Genomic DNA, 19,194 nt, shown 5'->3' on the forward strand with positions numbered 1-19,194 from the left:
TTTGCTTTGATAATATGGATCTGTTCCTAGAATGAGATCACAGTGTGGCCATGTTGCTAAATACTGTCCTGGTTCAGGATCCATGGAAGGTTGCATTATTTTATGTAAAGATTGAGTTGTGAAGATCGACAGCTGGGCATCTTGAGAAAATGGAAGAACTTGATCTAATAAGAGATAATACAATAGTATTTATATATTCAGAAACTAGCCCTGGGCATGGAGTATGAATTCTAAATAAATATAAATCAGCAACCCCACCCCCACAGGTTAACTTGTATTTGAAACTTGGGCAGGCGACAGAAACACTTTGCAACATTAACAGAAATATCAATTCAGTTTACTTCAATAAACACTTACGAAACAGCGAGAGAGATATACTGGTATATAACTATTTTAAATAAAAAATAAAACTTTAATTTCACCAAGTTTGAAGACATCCTTTTGCGGCTTCTTGCAATTCCTTTTTGTCTTTAACATCCTCAACAATGTGGTGTCATCAGGAAACTGGACCTCACTCTTATCTCTAGAAACTTATGAACAAGCTAAAAAAGCACTGGTCCCAATACAGATACTTGGGGGACCCCACTTCCTACATTCCTTCATTGTGAGAACAGGCAATTTATTCCTTTTTTCTGCTTCATCAGTGCAAACTATATGCTAATTAAATAATAAAAATTACACCTAGCACTGCACATTGTTTGACTGGGATTACTTACCAATAATGTTTTCTAGTGCATCCACTATTCCTTGCAACTGGATTGAAAACTCTCTTCTATTAGGAGCTAGATAGAAATCTGTAGCAAATGCTGGAGAGCTAGATAAGAAAACAATGTATTTCCTCTTTACTGGCAAAAGGTCTTCAGAAAATGTTAAATAAAAAACAGCAAAGAGCTTAAAATCTAAAAGTGTAGGGCTGTCAGGGTGTGTGTATGGAAGAGAGAGACTCCTCTAATATTAGGACTGGATTCTAAGACAAATAACATCAAGGAAGTTCACAGAAAAAACTCCCTGTTTTCTCCTCTTCTTTTCTCACAGCATTCCCTGTACCCCATTCCATATTGTTCAAGAAGAGCCCTTCTCTGATATTCTGAAAGGGTTTTATGGAGTTCTGATCAGGTGGGTTAATAGCATTTAAGCATCAGAAAAATAAGTAAGCAAAGAATATCTGAAAATAGGAAAACTTAACTGAAATAAGAGATCAGGGAGAGCCAGGACAAAAACAATATGAGAGAAAAAACTGAGGGGACTATGCCTGCCTCCCAGAGTTCTTTCCTCTTCTGCATCCATCATGTGATGAGAGACATTACCCCAACCCATTCAGGTCATCAGCAACCATCTCAAATTGTAAAACCACAAAAATAAATATGTATCCCTTCTGCAGAGTCAGCACAATATATGATCTGTAAAACAAGGCTTCTATGATTAGATATACCTGCTATATTTCAGTGATTCCACATTGGATTTAGAAGTGTGTGTTCTACCTAATCCAGAAAGAAAAGCAAACACTTAAAAAAAGGAAATGTTTTCTACTGATTCTTAAAACAATCATTTCAAAACATGTTATTTGGATCCATTTAAATTGGAGTTTAATCACAGCTTTGCAATGAAAACCAGCTTGGTCCATCCTGTATGATGACCTTTGTTAGGAGAGATGGGGGAGTGTGCCCCTGGGTGCTTCCAGGCAGGGGCGGAGGAAGGTGGGAGCGATGGGAGCGCACCGCCCCCATTGGCGCGATCCCAATGGGGTTCCATCGTGGCTGCCCCCCTGCGCTGGGTGCCCGCCCCCGCAGGCTGCGCACCATGCCCCCAGAATGTGCACCATGCCCCTGCGGGCAGCGCCCCCTGCCCCCAGTATGTGTGCCCCGCCCCTTTGGGCGGTGCGCGCCCACCCCCGCCTGCTCCCTGCCACCGGTGCCGGAGAATGAAGCTCCACCACTGCTTCCATGTGACCTTCTCTTTGAGCATTGATCTTGATTTGTTTGCAGGGAAATTAGATGGTGTTAGCTATTTAATGAACATTTATTTGGATTTGTTTTCAGGAAAGTTAGACGACATGTCAAAACAAGCATTGTCCCACAATTTCCAGTACATTACCCCACCACCTTTCTTATTGCAAAAAGTCTGGTCAACCATAATTTGCATACCCTCTAGGTTCTTTGGAACTCTTTTGTATATTTTGGGCATAGGAGCCAACTCCTAGGGGCTGAGGTCCCTTTGGAGCCCCCTCCTAATAATATATTTGAGGGGACCGGACTCCCCAAAGTTGATAGGTATTGCCATTCAAATAGTGTGCGCTTGATTATGCAGTGTGGGGCTTACCTCTGCCCGCTTCCCAAATATTTTATACAACTTAGCATCCTTGTTTCTGGGATAGCTGTCCAGGTTGGGGGTAGCAGTTCCACTTTGTGGTGGTTCCAGTACTACTTAATAATAATTTATAACAATACTTGGATGGCTATTTCCAGCAGAAATCCAGCTAGGGGGATGTTTGGCCCCATGGAGCCTCCAGTGTGGGGTGCCACTGAGGTTAATTATATTCCCCATGCTATTTAACATCTGCCTGAAACTTCTGACTGGGGTGAGCCACAGTTGATCCACAGCTCTATTTCTCCTTTACAATGGCAGTGGATATGCTGCACCAGTGCCTGGCACTGTAATGGATCACATGAAAGCCAATAAACTGAAACATAATCTAGGTAATGAGCAGCTGTTAGTGGGTAGCTTCCTACATTGGACAGGCAGGATTCAGCCTGTCCTGAAGGAGCAAGTGCACAGCTTTGAGGTACTTCTGGGTTTGTTACCTTTTTCTTGAGGCACATGTGGCCCCAGTGGTGCAGAGTGCCTTAAATCCGCTTTGACTGGTGACCCAATTTCAACCCTATCTGGACTGGGATAGATAGCCTAACTTCTGTTGTCAACAGTCTTGTTAACACCTAGGTTAGAATAGTGCAATGTGGTATGCACTGCTTTATTTCTTTTTGTATTTGAGTTTTATATGAAAAGTACTTTGTGTTACATCTAAAAAAGAGAGGAAAAATACAAATTAAATATCCCACCCTCCCACGCCTTTTACTCAACCTGAAGGCATTGTTCAGATCTAAATAATAATAGTGAAGTTCGTATAGCCACTAAAGTGAGGAGAGTCCAAAGGTTACTGATACCAACACAAAGGAAAATGGTAACACAACCATACATTATGGAATGTGGCAGCTACTACTTTTCAAGATGGTTGAGAAACTGCAGCTAGTGCAGAATCCAATAACCAGATTTCTGACTGCGGCAAGACAATCTGAGCAGATAATGTCAATTCTGGCACAACTACAGTGGCTTCCAATTAATTTCTGGGCTCAATTCAAAGTGCTGCTTTTGACCTATAAAGTTTTATGCAGCTCAGGACTGCAATACCTGCCTCTCCCCGCAGAAACGTACCTGGAAATTTCTCCAGGTGCCTCTTCCTAGAAAGCTGCAGAGGATTGCAACATAAGAACAGGCCTATAAGTGTTTTACTCTGCTAAAGGCTTCACAGCCTTACAGCCTGTATTTCTCACACACGTGGGGTAGGAGGTTTAAATTGTAATCTACAGATTTAATCCTCAATCTATCTCCTACATGAACATGGTGTGATAGCTGCAGAGCTCATTGTCACTTGCCACTGGGCCCATCCACACTTCTGCTTGTCCCATGCCTAGAAAGCACAGGTCCAAGCAGGTTTTTTCCTTGCCCTGATCATTTCCCATGGTCTTCAGTGCTAAATTGGAGCAAATGTCAATCTGGATAAAACTCAAATAGCAGTTTGTTCCAATTGAACGCTAAAGAGTGGTTTGAAAAGCAGTGGGACAAGAGGAAGCATGGCTAAGTCTACTGACTCAACAGTTAGATCTTGGAGAGATGGTATATCTAATGTGACTCTGAGCTGCGCATCTGTGCTCATACAGACTCGAAGACACAAAGTTGTAATCTCAAAGAACTCGGATTTCTCTTACTCAAAATGGTTTTTTCATCGTTGGATGTATCTGGCTGTAGTAGCATAGAATTTTCCGATCCGTCATGTTTGCTTTGTCTGTCACATTGAGATAATTGTTTCAAATCTTCATCTTCCAATGTTTCATTGAAAGGTACTAATGAGGTTTCTGAGATATAATTATCATCATCCTCCTGGATGTATTTTCGACAAAGTTCCTTTTCATAAGGAATTCTAAGATATATATTTATTTCAAATATTGGCACATATTCTTCCTCTCCTCTCAGTTGCCTTTTCACATCTTCCAGTATCTAAATTTGTATAAGTAAAACAAAAAGGCTTACATTTTTATTAAGTTTTTCATCATTTAAATGCAAATGGAAAAACTGCACAGTATGAAAAATTATGTGAAAAATATTATTTAAAAAGAAGTGTTTAATTATAAAATAGAAACAGAAATATTGAGAAAAATAATATAATATTAATAAGGAACAAAATTGAATAATCTACACCATTAATATATTATATATCTGTTTATTCTTGCTTGAATATGAGGGGTTACTGTTGAGGTAGGTCCAGAGGCTACAGTTAGTGCAGAACTTGGCAGCTAGGTTGCTTGTGGGGCCAAACTACTGCTAGGACACAACACTTTGTAGGATTGGTACGGGCTGCTGATCTTCTCTCAGGCCAACTTCAAATTATTATTATTATTATTATTATTATTATTATTATTATTATTATTAATTGAATTTACACAATGCCCTATACCTGGAGGTCTCAGGGCAGTTCACAGAAAATACTTTTGGGGGCTAATTTCTAAGGCCATATATACCTAAAGACCCAGTTACTTAAGAGACCACCTTATCTCTTCTTCCTAAAGTCCGAAAAATATCAGCAGCCTGCTACACATTAACAACTCGTAACAGAGTTTTCAGTGTGGCATCTATGTTTCATTATGACAGGTACCCAATATATGTATTTCCCAGAAACAATGGAAAACATTTTTTATTTTGACTTTTTTTTAGCTGGATGAAAGGATCTCCGCCTTAGGTGCTCATTTGATATTGTTCTTTAAGCTAACCAGTTGTTTTCATACTGTTTTATAAAGTTTTCATGATATGTTTGTAAATCACTTTGAGACATGCAAAAGGTGATTCATAACTTAATAACAAAAATATCCAGTTGTTGTTGTTAACATTCTGAAATTAAGTGAAAAGGAATGAGTCTGAAGGATGAATGAAAACTATTTTTGCACATTGTCCCTCAAGAAGCATGGAGATTTAGTACAAGTTTCTTAATTTCTTACCACTGTGATTCTGTTTCAAAAGAGACCCTTGTGCTTAGAAATTAATGAGATATAATATGAAAAAAATCTTTATTTTATTATACCTTAAGCATTTTAAAAAAAAAAAACCCTAGGAAGAAACTGCCTATAGTTTCCAAATTGTGCGTCATGAGGCATGGAGAGACTATGAGAAACGTGAACCTAAAACTCATGTATTACGTTTGCTTTAATTCCTATTGAAATAAACTATATTAGGATAGTTTTATTTTGAAAAGTGGAGCATGAATGAATTAACAATCAAAGAAAGTGAGATATAAATGAATAAAAAAATCCGGCAGAATGCAATCATGCATTACCTTCATCAGGGTTACAGTAGATTAAGAGATTTTCATGGAAAACAATTTACCTTGTCTATATCACTAACAGTAATGATTTCTACTTGTGGCTCAGGCTTTTTTAAATGGCGTGATGATGCCTGCGGTATCTCAAAATAATCGGCTTGAAACATCTGTTGATGTCTATTCTCAGTATTCGATAAGCTATTTGCTCTCTCAATTGTTTTTTTATATGCCCTGCATATATGAAAAAAACCCTAAATTATTTTTGAACAGATATAGGACAAACTATTTCTACTAAGTAATTGCACACACTTTTATCCTGCCTTTTCCCAAAGAGCTCAGGGTAGTAGATACAGAATGATACTGGTAACTGCCTTAAAACATTAAACTACGTATTAAATATATCAGAAATATTATTTAACTATTTGTTAACTATATAATTGGTGTTTATTATAACAATTATGAGAATATTATACTTGGCTCTTTACTCATATTCAACAAGCATTTGCTCCAAGAAATTCTTTTTCATAATCTTTCAAAACAAGTAAAGGGTAAAGGTAAAGGGACCCCTGACCATTAGGTCCAGTCACAGACGACTCTGGGGTTGCAACGCTCATCTCACGTTAACGGCCGAGGAAGCCGGCGTACAGCTTCCGGGTCATGTGGCCAGCATGACTAAGCCGCTTCTGGTGAACCAGAGCAGCGCACGAAAACACCATTTACCTTCCCGCCAGAGCGGTACCTGTTTATCTACTTGCACTTTGACGTGCTTTCAAACTGCTAGGTTGGCAGGAGCAGGGACCAAGCAACAGGAGCTCCCCTGTTGCGGGAATTCGAACCACCAACCTTTTGATCGACACACCCTAGGCTCTGTGGTTTAACCCACAGCGCCACCCGTGTCCCAGTCAAAACAGGTACCTATACTTAATCATAAAAGAAAATGACAAAGGACTCTTATGAGCAATACAATAAAGCAAACCATTTTGGACAAGTGTTTTCATCAAACAGGCAAAAATACCATATAAGGTCCTCATTTGTCTTCAGTTTTGAAACTGCCATAGTATTAGAGCCTTCAAATATCTCCAAAAGAAGGTTTAAAGCATTGTGAACCAATTTTCGAAGCAGTTCTTGAAACATTCGGTCAACAAGCTGAAGAAACCTAGAAAAGTCTTCCATTATGTGCCGCCATCCAGCTATCTCAAAGTGTTTTGGTTTTTCTCTGGCATCATCTGGCAAACGTGGAAAAAGCTTTTCTGCTCCCTTCATTTCAGCTATCTATAACATTTTGGAAAAAATAATAATTTGGAAAAATAATTACCATATACTGAATAAACTTTTTATAAGTTTAAATATTTGCAATACCAGTACTTGTTCTAAGCTACTAGTAATTTAGGATGGCTTCCAATGAAAGAATTTTCTCTCGTAACAAAAAACAGTTTTTATCTGGTGAACTTCTGGTCTTCTCATTATGTATAATTGTTAGATTGGTCGCTTCATACAAAAGCCTCTACATGACATAAATTAAAACAAAACCAATTAAAGCATCAATTTACAATCAAAATACACAGAGTTCATAATAAAATAATGCTTTAAGAACCATTTAGCTCGATCACGAATTTCAAAAACTCACCATGCAAGCTAAAGTATTCACCAACAGAATGAAACGGGGACTGAAATGAACAGATAGTCAAATAATATTAACATGCTTAAATGGATTAAAAGATCAGAGCTCAGCACCAATTGAAATAAGAAAATCAGCATTCTCCAAGAATGCTGGTGATAACTTGAACAATTAAAGGCTAGTGGGAAATGGGCAAGGTGCTCAAGTTATCATAGGCATTCTTGGAGAATGGTGATTTTCTTATTTCAGTTGGTGCTGAGCTCTGATTAGGATTAGGATTAAGTCTTCTGGATTAAGAATGGTTTTTTTAGTAGTCACACTTCTATTTCTTTTAAGGAGGCTGAGGCGACTCCCTTCCATAAAGAGGAGTTTAATACCTTACCACTGATTCATTTACTCAGTATTATCTACACTGGCTGGCAGCAACTCTCTATCTAGTGATGCCTGGTATTGAATCTGAGGACCTTTTAAAAGCACAGCATGTACTTTGCCACTAAACTACAGCCTTTCTCCATCTAACAATTCCATTTCACTTAAAAAATGAATAAAATACCGGGTACACATTAAGACTTGAAAAATACAAAGAAACTCCAAAAGCATGCCCTCTTTCTTGCTATTAGAGAAAATATATATATATCTGAAGCGATATACAAGAATTAAAATATTCAGAATTGAAGTACAAAAAAGAGAACTTGCCTTTAAGAAAGAGGTCCGGATTACTTTGATTACTTTATCCTTAAAATCTTGTATCTGAATGAGTGCCTGTTGACTTTGTTTGTATTGTTCCTCACAAAATTCATCCAAAGTGTATGTGTGGGATATGTCTATCTAAGAAAAAAAAGGAGGGATATATATAGAATAACCAAAAATGCCCTAAAACTAATGCAAGATGCTGTGTCCATTGAACCACCTCATTAATCCTTAAGGGCAAAAGCAAGAAATGACATAGCATCAGCACTAAAATGCAAAAAGAGAATAGTTAAAAATCTGCATCTTAATGTAAACACAGCAATCAACTTTGATAGCACTCCTTTTAAACCAGTTCTCTGCTTAATTTCCCACAATAATGCACCACAAAACATAGCAATAAATATACAGAGCATGAGAATTGAATTAATCATTGGACTTCCGGGGGAGTGTTGTGGCTGATTATTCACATCTGTAGAGGCGCTGTCGACAGATGTAATTAAGTGGTGATTAACGAAAGCTGCTGTCTGCAAAACTAACTTAATATTACATGTTTGTGAATCACCAAACTATCACTGGGAAGCAGGGAAGCAGGTATGGAGACGTTTATTGTAAAAAGAAAAAACACATTTAAATCTTTCAATAAATAGTTAAATATTATATTTTAAAATAATGTAATAGGAATTACACAGATCACCATGATATTAATCACTTTACCATATATGCAACATACTGTGAAACTGAACTGATGCAATTGATTCAGTTGTTACAAGCCAAATCCCAGACTTAATGACCTTCAACCTGAACCAGACCTAAACCAGAACTTTAGATAAAACTGAACATAAACCAGAACCAAACTAATACATTTGATCTGATTCTCTTGTTTCTCACACTGATAGTTCATAAAGTCCTCTTAATTTATCAGATGAAATCTTGAGAAATGGAAACCGTACATTAATGCATAATTTTATTATATTACATTTTAATTGGCTTCCAGATTTTCACTGGCTTCCACAGTAAATATTTCTGTATAAGTCTTATATTTAAAGTTGTGGAAATATTTTTTCCTACACTTTTTCTATCCATTGAAAATCTTTTTCTTCTCACCTTTATGAAACTGATAGTTTTATCTTCTGACAATTTGTGCTTCTCGGTGTTACTCAAGTCCTCACACAATGCTTGAATATAAAGCAAGCATTTTTGTAATATCTCATCAGCCAGAAACAAACGTTTATACAACAGCATTCTGCCAAAAAGAAAACCAGTTCTAAGTATAAAACCCATACAAATTCTCAATTCACAGTAATAAATGTTAAGTGACATAAAAGGGATGCCATAGAAATTCTCCAAAATTATGTGTGTGCATTGGATGAATGGATGTGTGTGTACACACACACATAACCTTTATAGTGTCCCCCTTTCCCCTCCAATTTGGAATTTATATCTCTGACTGTATATGCCATCCTATGAAGGTAGACCCTGCTCATTTTATCAATAGTTAAAGGATTAACTATTTTCCTCCATTTCTTCAATATTTCTTTATGGCTGGGGAATGACACCAATTAATAAAAAGTTTCTGTATTTAAAATCACATAAAGAAGGTTCTGAGGAACTCAGAAAAATGGCTGCAATCATTGGAAGCCACAGCCCTACTGGGGATGGGATTCAGAGCCATACAGTTTCATCTGACTCTGCTTCACTGGCCACAGCCACAATCAGATGCATCTGTTAATGATTCATGGACAAAATAAGTCTCACCCATTATTCCAAGGGCACACTAAGAAAATCCATCTAACTATATCCATCAGGGGTGTAATGTAATGTTCCTATCCCACCACTGTAAACCATAATGGGCCACTACACATTATATTATAATATAATATAATATAATATAATATAATATAATATAATATAATAATATTGTAATATAATATAATATAATATAATATAATATAATATAATATAATATAATAATATTGTAATATAATATAATATAATATAATATAATATAATATAATATAATAATTTATTTCTATTCCGCCCATCTGGCTGGGTTTCCCCAGCCACTCTGGGCAGCTCCTAACAGAATATCAATAATAATAATAATAAAGCGATAAAACATCAAACATTAAAAACTTCCCTAAACAGGGCTGCCTTCAGGTTCACAAACTGTTTACACTAATATATTTTGTTCACACTTACTTGCTGTTCTCTATTTTTGATCTCTTAACATTGCTTTTCCAGGTGATAAAATATTTCCTTTTTCTGGAAAGAAAGAAAAAGGTAGAGAAAGAGATCTGGAAGACTGCACAACAAAAAGATAATAGAGCCACATATTTACTTCAATTTTGTCAGAAAAAGGAAATATTTAAGTATTTAAAATCAGACCCTGCTCAAAGGTCTCAACTCCAGTAGCAACAGCATTGTGAAATTAACAGTGTAAGCAAAAGAACACCCCCCCCCAAAAAAAAACCTGGTATCTTTCCCAAGGAACTTTCAAATTCCGCAGTGAGGGAGACAGTAGATACCGGTACTAGAGAGGAACAGTAGAAACAAGGGGAAGAATGAATATGAGCAAATACTAACATTGTGAATGGGCCTTGTAAACTGGCATAGGGAAATGTCCGCATGGAAGATTGTGTATATTCCCTCTGTGCACAGCCTGCCCTTTCCCTGTCACCTTGGCAACCCATGTCTGCCCAGGCCCAAGGATTCCTCTGTGATGTGTGTCGTCAACATGAGAGCTCATACCAATAACACACTTAGTTGGTCTCTAAGGTGCTACTGGAAGGATTTTGTTTTGTTTTGTTTTGACCTTTTATCATGTTAACGCCTCAATCCCAGGTGAGGCCCTGGTTTAGAAAGGAAGCTTTGTATTTTTCCACTGGCCTGTAATCTTCCCTTCAATACTCCAAATATTGATTCTGACATTCATTAATTTATTGGGTTTAGGGGAGCTCCCCTCGCAACTTATAACATTCTCAGTAACATATAGGAAGAAATAATAATTCAAATAATAACAATTCTGATTATACTGGGGTGAATCAAGAGATGCACTAACAGAAGAAAATCTGGCAGTGACATACTTAGAAGCCAACTCCTAGGGGCCATGGGGGCTTTGGTCCCCACAATAAAATATTTGAGGGGGCTGGGCCTCCACAAAGACGATGGGCATTTCCATTCAAATGGTGTGTGTGCATTGCATCATGTGATCGATTATGCAGGGTGGGGCATACCTAGGCTCCCACAATATTTTATTCAAGTTGGCACTCCTGGTGACACATGAACAGTTGCACAAGAGTTGGTGGAAGATAATACGTAACACTGTGCAAATTACAAAGTGCCTAGGATGGATTAATTAGGTAACAGCAGGAGAAATTGTGCAGTGCTTTTTGCAGGCACACATATTGAGACCTTGTGGGAAAGACTGTGTAACCTTGTGCAAGAGATTTGTACAAACTGAAGCACAACATTCAATTTCTATTCTCCCTTCTCATGCAAAGATCTTGCATTGTAACCGAAAAAGCCCTTCTCTAAGAGGAACAACACTCCAGGATTCAGCCTATAATGTACTGAAAATATAATACAATCCCTTACCTGAAATTAAAACATATATCGATACTTCGTAATGCATAATAAATTTGTCTTTCACACAACCACTCGATTACTGGTATTATTTCCATTTCTTTTCCACACACTAAAGTAAACTAGAAAAATGAAGCAAAACGACTTTCAGGAGTTCAGTGATTTAACTGCTTCTGCTTATTTTAAATTGTGAAGCTTCTCCCTTCTTACCTCTATAGGGTGCTGGTTAATTATAAAAGAACACATCTATAAACACATTACCGGTACTTACCACTATTTATGTTTTTTTACATCTACTTAATGAAAAAAAAATAAGAATGTCACACACAGGAATTCTATCATTTTGCCTGAAAACCTGACCATTGATTCTACAATTCAGAAACATTTGTTTTCAGATAATCTCACAATTATGTCACTCGACTCAGTTTGGAGATCCAGCCATCAGTACATAAGCAATTGCAATTAGACCCTTTGCTTTGGAAGGCACACTTTATGTAGAACAGGGGACTGTTAGATTTAAAATTTATGGAAATTACTTTTTTTTTTTTTACTGTGGCACAGGTGAGCCAACATACACCAAGAATTAAGGACAAGGTACCTCTGAAAACATACTCAGATCAGGACAAAAGTCTGCTCCAGGTTTCCTCCCAAGCTTTCTTTGTGTCAGAAACCTAATTTAGGATAGTGAGAGGATACCTTTTAGTCGTTGCTATTGTTAGAAAACAGGGAATCAGTATTCTCATTGATGTACAATAGGATCGCTTCTTGTGCAGGGTTATGTTTTTTTTGGGGGGGGGGGGGATAGCCCGTAAATCACATAAAGTCAGAACAACCTCCTGGAACTGCCTCTGCATGAGCAACCTTACCTTTCGGAGCTGGCACAAGATCTTGCAGAACTGTCAGAGATGTTGTGAGATCTCGCAAGGCCTGTGAAGTCTGTGACAGCATTTCTCAGAGCCCAGTTAGCAAGGCAGAGAGCTGAAAAGCAATTTTTATGCAGGCTTTTCCCTGTTGCTTACCTTGGATACATATGAAGCGGTAACAGTCCAATATTCTTTACTTTGTTTGGCCATACTTGGAGAGACTACTTGGAGGTCATATGGATCATAGTCTGCTTTAGGGTCATTTCTATTTCTTATGAGACAATATACAAACTCTCCATCATCTTTCCGTAATGCACCTTTCTGATAACAAAAAATCAAAATGAATTAATGAAGAACTTAACCAGTGTTTCTGAAACCTGGCTCCCCAGCTGTTGTTGGACTGCAACTCCTATCATCCCTGACCACTGACCCAGCTAGTTATTGCTGATGGGAGTCTAACAGCAGCTAGGACCCAAGTTTGAGAAACTGATTAAGCTGAGATTGTAAAGACAAATAACCATCAAAATCAAAGACAATTTTTCATTAACTTCAACAGGTTCCAAACTGAATCCTAAATACATAAATTAAACAAACCAACTTGAACTGAAAAGGTAAATACCGGCAACGTGATCTTCTGAAAATCAGCTAAATTTGCCGGTTTAGCTTCAAATCCACGTCGTGGTAATGATGTCTCCCACCCAAGTCTATCTCTCATTCTCAAAATATGAGATACTACATCGTCAATAATGGGTTCTGGAAGAGAAAAGAATGTAGTGAGTATTATTTTGTGCATAAACTTTATAAATGTTCCAAACAACCCTGTAATTTTGGTTAAAGCAGTAAAATAATAATAATAATAATAATTTATTTATAACCCCCCCCCCCCATGTGGCTCGGTTTCCCCAGCCACTTTGGGCGGATTCCAACAAAAGATTAAAAATACAAATATTAAGTCTTTGAATGTGTAAAAATCCACACGCCATTCTAAAATTATGACATTATAAAGTGATAGAACTATGACTACATATTAAGCTTTGTCAGTCTGTGTAAGTTATTTACAGTATGCACACAAAGGATTCATCTAACTCGGGGTAGTCAACCTTTTTATACCTACCGCCCACTAATGCATTTTTCTTGATGGTAAAATTTCCTTACCAATGCTCAATGGAAGGAGGATTCAGCTTGTGTCGTAAAACCCCCTACTGCCCACCTAGAATCCTGAAACACCAACTAGTGGGCGGTAGGGACCAGGTTGACCAGGTAGGGACTAATCTAACTAAATCACACTCAGAGTAGACCTACTGAAATCAATGTGTATGACTAATTTACGTCCATTATGAGGTGTCTTGTTTGCCATGGGATGGCATGGGGTGCTTCTATTACATAAACAGTAATTTCTGGTTTGAGGCAAGTTGCTTATGCAAAACAGACATTCCCAGTTTGAAACATGCTAGTCCTTTTTTAATGTGGATGCTGGATTAAATCAAAGCAGAAATAATTATATTTAAAGACAGGTGAACTCACCCTAATTTACATTCAATTAGCTTTGAAAATTATCTGAGTTCTTCTGGGGAGGAAACAGAAGAACCCAGATTTTTCTGAACCACTCCAGGGCTCAGAAAAGCAACTCTTCCTTCCTTGACATCTTTCCTCAGGCCCAAATCTTCTTGCAAACCATCTCAAAATCCCCTGCATTTCTTCCCTGCCAAACAGTGGTTGAAGCAGGAATTCCCTCCCCCTGGAGACATAGATGGCCAAAATGCTGATGAGACACTTTTGGTGAATTTTCTCTCTCTCTTCCAAGCTTTTGAAGGTTTTGTTTAGATGCCTTACAAAATTGTTCTGAGTTTAGGATTATTCTGCACTGCAGCATTAACTGTTTTATCACACTTTCAATTATGATGATTTTATATGTGTTTTATATATTCTAATGTGGGTCACTATGAGAGATGAAAAGTGCTGTGTCACATTTAGATTCTTTTCAATGAATTCTATTATACATAAATTACTTTGCTTAAATGCATTGTTCTGTCTGGTTTTTTTTTTATTATTATTGGCTACACCACAGACAAAAATCATCCATGGATAAAACAAATGCAAAAGTACTAACTTCAAGAGTGCATGTGGCAACAGCATTATGCTTTCAATATACACACCAGTTTTATCATAACAGGGAGGTTTTTTCTCTCTGATAGTTTTGTGATCGTAACCAGCTTGAAATTTCATGCATGTTCTTGTATGGCAACTTAAACGGGTAGAAACAGGAAGAATTTCAGACTTTTCACTTTCACCTGGAACAGATAACCAATATAATTAATTACATAACCACTGTATTAATTAGAAGCCCAGGATATATGATTACTGAAACTTATTGCCAGTTTTCATGTAATATTCTTTGTTCTCTATAATATTCTCTATTGCTCATGAGTGAATGGCATCTATCTCTGTCAAGAGACAATAACTTGGTAACTGCAGTAAAAGAAGCCCATGGCTGAATTTAGTCCTTCCTTCCCCAACTGTGTCTCAAATTACATGCATGCATGTGTGTGTGTGTATACATAACATGTCACGCAACAACATACATTTTCAAGTGAAAATCTGATTTTCCGGACTTCCGGCGAGGGCGCCATTGCCTGCGGTCGGGAGCTGTCTCGCCTCCGAGACAGCTCCGATTTTCCCGGGGGCTAGGAGACCCGCAACCGCTCAGCGGGCTCCGGTAAGCCGCGGGAGGAGCGTCCCGCGGTCTGGGCACTCTGGCGGGCCCCTTTGCAATGCTCCATTCTCGGGCTTCCCTTGTAAAAGGGAGGCTCGAGTGAATGGGCAAGCGTCGCGGGGCTGTGGAGGCTGTCCCCAGCCGGGAAACCAAGCAGCGGCCGCCGGCGGTATTTGAGCGCCCCGTTCTTTCTCTTTTGGCTTAAAACAAGAAGAAACCCGTAAGCTGTAAGTTAGGAGTTTAATTGGCTGCATAAATTAATTTAATTGGCTTTAGGGGAGAAACGTTAAAGAGGAAGTCCGTTTCTCTCCCTTGTGACAGGAGAACAGTAACATCGGCTCTGGCTGTTGCTACTTTTGGCTGATACGATGTTTTGCTGACTTTGCGTTGGATTCATTAAGAAACCCCTGTCAGGGGTGGAACTGAGAATTTTGAGGCATTTCTTCTGAGAGACTGTGGATTATAAGGTGAAAATTTTTTGCACTCTGATCAGGGGGAAATGGCGGCTGTAATTTGAGATTAGAAGATGGAAAAGTACTGAACTTTGTTATTTTCTGCCTACCTCTGCCATTTTTGGTTTCGCTTTTACGATGCCACCAGACTCAGTAATGACTTTAGGACAAAGGACAATTCTTCTGAAACTTTTGCAACAGAATGTCACCGAATGTTTGGCTGAGATTGTCGAGACTCGAACTGCTGTTAAGAATTTTGCCAAGGAACTTAAAGAAACAATTAGGGAGCAACGTGTGGAGATTTCAAATGAAGTAGAGAAGACGCAACTCCAAGATGAAGAAAAATCCTGTCGACGTGAGAGGTCCGGGATTGCTTATCGTGACGTAATAACGGCTTTCTGGGGTGGGAGCCCAGAAATGCAGGAACAACAATTTTGGAAATTACAATTACAGATTGATCTGAAAATTGAACTGGAGATGCTGGGTGGTGATGTATTACATCCTTTGAAGAGTTCTGCAAAGTTCCTTTGGGACATTGTTTTGAGTTTTGGATATAAAGGAAAAGATGACATTCTGGACAATAGTTTGGGAAAAGGCTGGGGGGAGGCCTGGTGGGTAATTGTGATGGGAGGAGAGAAAATGGTAAGAATGGGGGTAGGGTGAAAGATTATATTTGATTAAACAGGAAGGCCTATCACGGTACCCCGACGTCAGAGAGTAAAAATTGATTTGGTTTGGTTTGGAGAAGAAATACTTAGGCTTTTATGATATTGTACTGCTTTAATAATTTATAAGGTATGAATTAGAAGTAATAATAGCAACAGTTTTATGGAACTAAGAGAAGAAAAGGTTATAAGAAGTTAAGATTTGCAATATGAAGTATTTTTTTATATTTAGAATTTAAATGATATAAGATGTGGAGATGAAGAATAAGAATGATGGTGAATGTAAAGTTAAAATAATTTAGGAAAGTTAGTAAAGTAGATTAGAATTGAACGCAGGAGAGAGAACGGGGGAAGTCCTCCAAATAAGATTTTGGAACAAGATAAAAATTAATAGTGGTGTATTCCTGTATGTAAGGTTTGTATTTGTTTTCTTTGAATTTGTTGATGTTTTTTGTATTTGTTTTTTCTTTGTATGATTGTTATTATTTGTTGTTGTCTCTTTAGTTGTATTTGTTTTTTTTCTTTAATGTGGAAAACCAATAAAATTTTGTTATTAAAAAAAAGAAAATCTGATTTTCCTTATATAATCTCTGCACACTTGCATGATGTGTGTGAGAAATTGGAAAGAGAAGGGGAAAATTGTAATTCTTAACCATTTCAGAATTCTTTTACTAGCTTAGCTATTTAATAACAGTCTCAGTCTCTCTATTATACCTTTACTTTCAGGGGAAACATCAGTTGATACATCACTAGTATAGCTGGATTCTTCCTGAAGAGGAACTAAAGAAAGTCTCTCATCATTTCTATCTCCCAGGTTAGCATATTCCATGCTCTGATGCTGATCCCATTCAGTCAATTCAGTACATTGACCAACAATTGGTTTTATCTTTTCCTTATGTATTTTTGAGAAACTAAAAACACAAGAAGAAAAATCTGAAGACTATACTACATGATACTTTTAGCACATGGAAACAACTTTTACATGCCCCAGAATATGCAGTGCTTGTGTGGAAACAGTGTATTAAAACATCACATTAATTAAGGAGCTGTTTTTAAATAAAATGAATTTTCAGCTAAAACAGGGCAGAAACATTGGCCTGTTTCTTATGTCACTTTGCAAATGAACAACATCCTGGTACACTAAGTGAGAATCGCAGCCACTTCATTCCTCACCCCCGCCTGCTGCAGTACTACCTAGAGTTGACTTAGCATCACACTCAAACCTAAACTTGTGGTTTGGTTCCCACAAACAAATCACAAGTGGGAAGCTAAGAATAAATCTTGGTTACAACTCTTGGGTTCATTCAAAGAAAGACAAACCATGAGTCTGGATAACTACTTAGGCAAACCATGGCTTTTGTTCCAGCAGTGCAGAAGCAGTGGAAGGGTGAAGCAATTTATTATGATAAAACTATGAAGAAATTGAATGCTGCCAATCTCATGTTTTCTCATAATGCTTATGTGGGGAACAAGGAGACACTTACAAAGGAAACTAGTTGGCAGAAAGTGTGCTTAATCTCCCCCCTCCCTTCTAATCTCCCTTGCCAATGTCTCTTCCCCATCCATTTTTAATTATTTTTCTCCCAGCCACATTCCAAAACCATCTCAGCTGGGGGGGGGGGAATAGCTGGATGGAGAAGCATTTTGAGGGAATAGCAAGCCTAGGAAGCAGTTCAGCCTCCAATTCTCCCAACAATTTTCTCCTGTAAGTAATGCCATCATCCTCACATTCCTGTTATCATGAGAAATACAGGTTTGGAAACATGCATTTCCCAAGGTAGCTCCATCCAGTGTTTGTGTCTTTTGAAGCTTATAAAAATGCATGTATTATTTAGATAAACAGACCTGTTTCCCTTAAGTAATACTTTCATTGATCACTGAAATAAATAAATAGTCTGCTACATCTATGTTTTAAGAAACAGTGCTGACCCGAGCTGAGAGCCTGAAAGACTCTTGAATCCAGGTAATTGTATTTGTTATAAATCTAAGAGACTAAGGGGCACTACAATGTGATGGATGGCCAGCTTACTACTAAACTCCTTCTGTGTAGATCAGCTCCCTGCTTGTGCTTTACAGAGACACACTATCAAATCAAAAAAGAGGAGGAACAGTTAAAAAGAGGAAAAGAACAGCAAGCTAAATCCTAAGCAGAACGTAAACAATAGAAAGTTTACATACACATATGCAAAACCCATTTTGCCTTCTTTTGCTTTGACTTTGTGTTTTTTTGAGCCCTCTGCTCTGTAAACAGCTGTGCGAAGCTCAGATGGAATCGCAGATGAAACCTGGAAGAAGTGAATGTTACAAATTGGTATAAAGAGGTATAGCAGATTGCATTACTGGAAAAAGTGATGAATAGATTGAGACTTGCAGTGTTGCCATTTCTTGAAGAGCAAAAAAGAAGACAGCATGAGCTGCTGCCAGCCTAAGCCAGGGAAAGAGATGTGCGGGTGCGCAGAGCTGCCATGCCTGCACGCCTCTTTCCCCGGCTCAGGCTGGCACTGGCCACAGCATGCAGAGCCACCTGGAGCCACATTTTTTTTTAACCCCACTCCCTGAAACCTGGACATTTCCTTTGAAATGTAAAAATCCCCCCAGATGGGTATGTTGTCCCCCCCAAGAGGACATTTCCAGGATGTCCTGGATGTATGGCAACCCTAGACTTGCACAAGGACAAATTTAAAAAGACAATTTCACTGCAACTTGGGTAGGCTTTATAGATTTTATGAGTACAACCGAATATGGCAATCTTCTGGCACCAGCTTTTTGTATTGTATGGTTGACAAAACTTTCTTACCCTTCCCCCCACCTTCTTTGATGAACTAGGCTCCCCTGTGGGAAAACAGGGGATTTTATTTTATTTTTATTTTATATAATCTATTTTTTATAACTTCTCTTATAACACTAGGTGGTGCTGTATCCATATGAATATTTTGAATAAAAGTTTAATTATTTATACCACTTCAATCCATCTCAAAGCAGTATATATTTTAAGATTTTGCACTATTATCTTGGGTATGTTTC

At 37.9% G+C, this 19,194-nt stretch overlaps 1 protein-coding gene across 1 annotated transcript in view; it reads right to left on the reverse strand.

Moving 5' to 3' along the window:
* Positions 1-18,477, reverse strand: part of DNAH14 (dynein axonemal heavy chain 14) — a 122,549-nt gene extending 104,072 nt beyond the window's left edge. Inside the window, exons 1-13 of the mRNA XM_033145458.1 lie at positions 18,349-18,477; positions 14,497-14,631; positions 12,960-13,093; positions 12,497-12,661; positions 11,490-11,599; positions 10,095-10,157; positions 9,000-9,138; positions 7,902-8,033; positions 6,603-6,859; positions 5,653-5,818; positions 3,984-4,272; positions 717-857; positions 1-164 (exon numbers count right to left, since the gene is read on the reverse strand). Coding sequence (XP_033001349.1) covers positions 1-164; positions 717-857; positions 3,984-4,272; positions 5,653-5,818; positions 6,603-6,859; positions 7,902-8,033; positions 9,000-9,138; positions 10,095-10,157; positions 11,490-11,599; positions 12,497-12,661; positions 12,960-13,093; positions 14,497-14,631; positions 18,349-18,352 — 1,899 coding nt within the window. The 5' untranslated portion in view covers positions 18,353-18,477. The remainder of the gene's footprint in view (positions 165-716; positions 858-3,983; positions 4,273-5,652; positions 5,819-6,602; positions 6,860-7,901; positions 8,034-8,999; positions 9,139-10,094; positions 10,158-11,489; positions 11,600-12,496; positions 12,662-12,959; positions 13,094-14,496; positions 14,632-18,348) is intronic.
* Between the last annotated feature and the right edge of the window lie 717 nt (positions 18,478-19,194).

The sequence above is a fragment of the Lacerta agilis genome, chromosome 3 (assembly GCF_009819535.1).
Source record: "Lacerta agilis isolate rLacAgi1 chromosome 3, rLacAgi1.pri, whole genome shotgun sequence".
NCBI classification, from domain to species: domain Eukaryota; kingdom Metazoa; phylum Chordata; class Lepidosauria; order Squamata; family Lacertidae; genus Lacerta; species Lacerta agilis.